The sequence below is a fragment of the Acanthisitta chloris genome, unplaced genomic scaffold (assembly GCF_000695815.1).
Source record: "Acanthisitta chloris isolate BGI_N310 unplaced genomic scaffold, ASM69581v1 scaffold45298, whole genome shotgun sequence".
NCBI classification, from domain to species: domain Eukaryota; kingdom Metazoa; phylum Chordata; class Aves; order Passeriformes; family Acanthisittidae; genus Acanthisitta; species Acanthisitta chloris.
The window spans coordinates 22148-28147 of NW_008689537.1; the positions used below are offsets into that span (position 1 = coordinate 22148).

Consider the following 6000-nt stretch of genomic DNA (forward strand, 5'->3'; position numbering starts at 1 on the left):
AATCAATTCCCATGTACTGCACTAGTCTTCAACAAGTGGCCAGATCCCATGAAAGGCATGGCTACTGGTTTGCTACAGCTCCACTGTGGTGAACCCTGCCACAGCATTTTCCTCTTGGCCCATGGCTAGTACAGTATGACTCACATGCTTCCTCTTTGTGAGACATGTACAGCGTTTCCTTTCACCAGTGTAAAAAGGGTGAAGTCCCTTACAAGAGAAAAGTCCCTTACAATTTCTCTAATGCACCTATTTGAGGAAGACTACAAAAGCATTCTCTACAGTCTTCTGCAATATTGATTCCCAGAGGCATCAGAAAATGAAAAGTTCTAGTCACAAATTAGCAAGACATCCACTCTACTTTCAAGTTTCTTTTTTTTAAGAATACAAAACAGCTAATAGAAATAATCAAAGTATCAAAAAATTCAGCCAGCTAGATGGCACGAGCTTTTAAGAACATTGTCACACACAAAGGAACATATCATAGACAATCCAGATTCCTTAATGTTCTTAGACAAAGCCATTATCTACACAGACTGCCTCTGGAAAAGGCCTTTCAGATTGGAGGGAGTGACACAGGTAAGTGTCTAGATAAACTGAAATGACATAAATGTCTGTAGAACAGCTTTTGTAACATGGCTCCTGTGGATCTTCACTAGCAAGGCCAGAATCTTACACACACAGTGTTAGCTGTATCTCAAGGCAAGCAGGCCAGGAATGACATAAATCTATGTGGAGGAAAAAAATGTTTTGGAGTTTGTTGGGATTTTTGAAGTTCAAACTTAGGTAGATAAAATTTTTAGGGAGTTTATCCAAGCTGAGACACCTCTCAACCCCCTAAATTCAGCTCATTTCTCTAAATAAGAGAAGGAAGGCGATGGGAGAAAGATCTGTTTCACCCCAGGCCACTATGCTCCTCTCATTTCACCTCTTTAATATTTAGAAAACTGATTTCAGAGAAAAAAAATGGAGTTTAAGCTTGTAAACTAAAGATAAACATATCAAATAATATGTAACTAGTCTTGCAAAATTAATCCTGGAGGATTAATATCTTTCTTGCGCCTTGTTTTTTAAAATATCACTGCAGTCTTTAATAACAACGTTTAATCTGTTAGCCACCAAGAAAATCCAAAGCCACCATGTTTGTACACTTGTTAGCCATTAACAAGCATGGCTTTGGAACAAACACTTCCAGTGCAAGCCTTGTGATTTCCACGCACTCAACCATACAGATCAAAACCAGAAGTATACTCATCAAAACATGCCATTTGACTTGGGTCCCAAGACACTCATCACTTTACCAAAGACTGCAATGAATACAGAATGCCTCTTCAGCACAAGCAGATCTCCACTAATTCAAACAAGTTAAAAACCCCAACCAAGACTCTGCTACAAAAGACAGCAACAACCTGAAGATACCACCCCACCAGTGTTAAGTTTCCTCTCTTCACACCAACTTCCTTCTTTGAACTGATGATGGCCCAACGGTGGGGCCTGTTCTGCTTTTGCACTCTCAGAACTATCTGAAGATGAGAATAGGAAGATTCTTTCTTGCAGAATACTGCACATGACTGTCTTTCCACTGCAAGAATGGGGACATGCCAGCAGAGCACATTTCAGCTTCTCAAGTCCAAGGAATCATACGGAGTTAGCATGGAGTTCAAGGTCACAATGCAGTGCTAAGTAACCATTCTGTCAAGAACTCACCATGCTATTCCAGTCCCACAACTGGCTCTGAAGACAGGTTGTTAATGGCAATGTGACTTTGCAAGTCTCAGACTCAGAAAATGCTCAAGTAAAAGCCTGAGCAGGAAAAAAGAGGCACGCAAGTAACTTGACCAACAGCTATGCACCTTTTTACTACATGTTGGGGTAAGTGGGGTCTTCAAGGTTGCTATCAGCTTTATCAGAACTTGTGAGAGATGCTTCTAGCTCTGCCCATGACTGTGGAGCATTGTTCTTTATTGCCTCTATGAAAAGCTGTGTTTGGTGCTTCAGCCGATTCAGCTCGGCCTGAGTCACCTGGTTCTGATGAATGAGCTCCTTGGTTTTTAACGTGATCTCCAGCAATCCTGACCTGCGCAGCACAACAAGTGTATTCTGAAAGCGCCTGCACTTGCTTTGCTGTTGCAAGAGCAGCTCAGGGGTAGTGCAAATCTCTTCTGGTATCAATGAGGGGCTCCACACCGCAGGCTGCATCGCAGTCGGTGACGCGCTCTCGCTCTCGTGAGAGCACTTTGTGGCATGCAGAGTCCCAAAAGGCAAAAGGGGAGTCAAACCTGGCACTTTCTGAGTGTCACTGGGAACACGATGGAAACCAGGAAGAGCTGATGGTTTTCCACTTGTCACCAGAGCTGAAGAACTTTGCTGGTTGGAATCCTGAGGGGTCTTAAAGCTAACTGGCAGGTGGGCAAAAGGACTAGTAGGCAACCCTGTGCTCATCCGTACGGGGGAAGTCTCCATCTTGGGTGCTTCTGTGCAGAGTCGTTTATGGCAAGTGGTTTCCTGACATTCTTCTAGGTCAAAGGAGTGATCTCTTTTGCAGGGCTGTGGTGCTATTTTGGGATAAGAATTCAGGATAGGCAGGTAATTAGTGGAGTCGTTTCTCTTTTTCCCAACAGGGTGAGGATTAATGGGAGGTGGGATTGATGGACGAAGAAACACTAGCTGTGGCTGAGCTGGAATCACTTCAAAGGATGGCTGCACAGTCCAAGACTGGAGTTGTGATGAACTCCCCTGAGAAGCACAAACAGGGAAAAACCAGAAGTCTTACAAAAGCATTGTAGAAGCAGACCAAAACAATCTTAAATGGAACAGGTGGACCATGCCATTTCTCCATATTTGATATACACTGTTCAATTAATTTTCTGAACAGTTTTCCATCAAACTCATCCTTCTCTTTCTCTGACAAGAGCATAGCACTAAAATCAAAGCTCTAATCCATAATCCTTTTACTATGCAACTGCAGATATATTTAAAACCAATCCAATCTGAGTTTATACATGCTTTCCTAAATGAGGATTACAGTGCATATTTATATTGTACAGTGTTCATGTAAATGTTCGACCCAGACATGAGGTCAAACACCAAATGCATAGAAAAGTTGAAAAATAATTAAGCTTTGTGGCTATGAAATATTTTAAGAATCAAGGAAAGACAGCACAGACATTTTAGGAACAATTTGGACTCCCTCTGTTGAAAGGCAGCAACTCAGATCCTGTCGATTCTATTCTTACAGCAAGCTTTTGAAATGGTTATTTAAAATAGACAAGAGCTGTTCAGTAAGTCTTGCCATCTTAATTACAATACACAGTTTCAATAAATTTATAACCATGAATTAGAAAAAAATGCCGAATATCAACCAGTGGAAGATAAAAAAAGCCTGTTGTAAGCCCAGAGGAGTTTCACATCATACCTCTGGTGAAACAGTGCACACCAGTAAACCTTGAAAGCATTACATTTCAAGCTTTTACTCCCTCCCACAACCATAATCTGCAATAGAGGAAAATACAATCCATTTCTACAAGACATTACCTCTTCCTCCTCCAACACATTACTACAGATCTTCATGAGATCTGCCCATAAACATGCCTGCTTTTCTCCAAAGTTATCAAAGGGTCTAGTAAGAGATACTATTTCTTTCCAAAGCAAAATCTTGCTTCTTAATTTATTAACATCATCACCACTACAATTATACTAATATACTATATTGCTTTTTCAACTCCTTACAACTTGGAGCACTGCTGGCAGGACTGCTGTAAGGCACAGGTTTTAGCTACCACAAATACATTTCACTGTTTTTAGTATTCTACTCAGTCATATGAAATCCATATCCTCTCCACCAGTCTCCTAAGTTTTAAACTGGCAAATGCTAACATGCTTTGTTAAATTCCATTCCCTCAAGAAAGGACTTGAACTTATCCAAAGCAGGTACTATCCACTGATTAGGACACCGAGACTTGGACACAAGATTCCATCATCTACTCTAACATGTTTCTTTGGTTCAGTGGGCAAGATGCTTATGGAATAGGGGCACAGAACAACTACCTGTAAAGATAAATACTACTACCTTAACACAGAAGAAAGGACATTCAAAAGAAAATTATCTGGAGATGCTAGGAGTGAGGAATCATGTAAATACTGTGACTATAAATACACAGGACAGAACACATAGCCTTAAGGAGCAAGGCTTTGGTGTCAGAAGTTGCCATGTACTGCACAATTGTACAGCACCTAACACAGCAGAGCCCCACAATCATTGAGGCCAAAAGAGCTGTGGTAACTGTTTATCATAGTCTTGTTTTTTTCCTATCTCTGTTATCTACTTTCTCCTTTTCCTTCTCACATTGCACTCCGCTCTTGTTCTCCTACTCAAAATCTCATTTTCAGTAGAGAAGGACACTTTCGTTTTACTAATTCTGCAAATTGCTGTGGGTTTTCTTGCCTGTTTTTTTTTAATGAAAGCTAAGTCCCTGCATGTATCACGTGTCACTTGTCTAAAAAGCCTTCCTGTTTATTAAGGACTTTTCACAACACTTGTAGAAACCTTGACACAAGCAGCACTGTATTTTAAAGAATTAATCCCTGCTTGATTTCATTTATTTTAGTAACATTGTTGTTAGGTGTTTACAGTCTGAAACTGGGACAGCAGGTAACAGCAGGCAACCACCACTACGCAAGACCACGGTGGTTCCAGGACAGAAGGCTGAGGCTGACTGAAATCGAAACTGGAAACAGCAGTAACTGGATGCTGCTTTTCCTTTTTGTGCTCCAGCAAGCCCAGCTCAGCACTGTGTTGGAAAGACCATTTTAAAAAGATGACAAGCATGACTGAGATAACTAGGCATAATGAAAAGAGGCAGAAAGACACTTCATTATATTTCTGACCATGTCTTGTTGCTTTTGTTTATTGCAGTAAACATTTTTCAATTTAACATTACTGTTTTTAACCATACATAATTAGACTGGGATGTTGTGACACACTGCCCAAGAGAACCAAGGGTGGTAATTTTATCTACCTCCAACTCTCCCTTGCCAAATTCCCTTTTTGCTACACTGCCAGGTTTTTTAATGTATATGTATACTTTATTTTTTATCCATCTCAGCTACTTATTATTAGCTGTTTCTCCTAACCATGTGCAACACAACCTAGAGTTTTAACATTAGACTACCACTGCAATCAGTGTTCAATTTTTGAGCTCTGTGCCAAAGGCTGTATTCCCTACTATATAAAAACTTCAGCATTTGTTTAGACAGTATTTTGTCCACACATCTAGGAACACAACTATAAAATAAAGTTGTTTCTTGTCAAGATAAAGCACAATGCTGAAAGATCAGAACCATCTCCCCCACAAATGCACAATCTGCTACACACTAACAGAAACCCATATCTGTGTTCACATTGATACACTGTGTTTAATAGGTGTTGCTTGTTGTCGTAACAGACTTGGTAAAAAAGGAATCAGGATCTATATTCTTCTTTTCCACTTCTCACTGTATTCTCCTAAGTATTCTAATAAAAAAACCACTGAAGACCTTTTGCTCTGCTCCAAAAACGAGTACAGAGCAAGAGGTCTAATAATGACAGTACCTTGAACTTGGAGCTCTCACATCTTCTGTTAAAATGTAAAAGTTAGGGGTCTCACATCTGTGAGAGGAACAACACATTACAAAATGCTGGAGAACATAAACAGGGAATGTAATTGTTGAAATGTGAGCCATCACATGCAATTAAGAGAAACAACTGTTAAAGCACCACAGCTAACTACAGATAAGATTTTATTTACAATACTCTGGTTTGGTGTTTCCCATTGTATATGAAGCACCTCTAGGTCCTAAGAACAAGGAAACAAACCTATCATCCTATTTCACTATCTTTATTGAACAAAAAAGACAACAGCAGCTTTCAAAAGGAAATCACCTTTTTTTTGTTTAATTTTGATGCCCTTTACATAACATTCTTAAAGATGTATTTTGGGGGGATTCCTTGAAAGAAAGAGGTTC

General features: G+C 39.9%; 1 protein-coding gene across 1 annotated transcript in view; it reads right to left on the minus strand.

Moving 5' to 3' along the window:
- Nucleotides 1-1857: 1857 nt before the first annotated feature.
- The window catches only part of CIPC (CLOCK-interacting pacemaker), a 5793-nt gene continuing 1650 nt past the window's right edge, over nucleotides 1858-6000 (minus strand). The window contains exon 3 of the mRNA XM_009081414.1: nucleotides 1858-2733. Within this exon, the coding sequence (XP_009079662.1) occupies nucleotides 1858-2733 (876 nt within the window). The remainder of the gene's footprint in view (nucleotides 2734-6000) is intronic.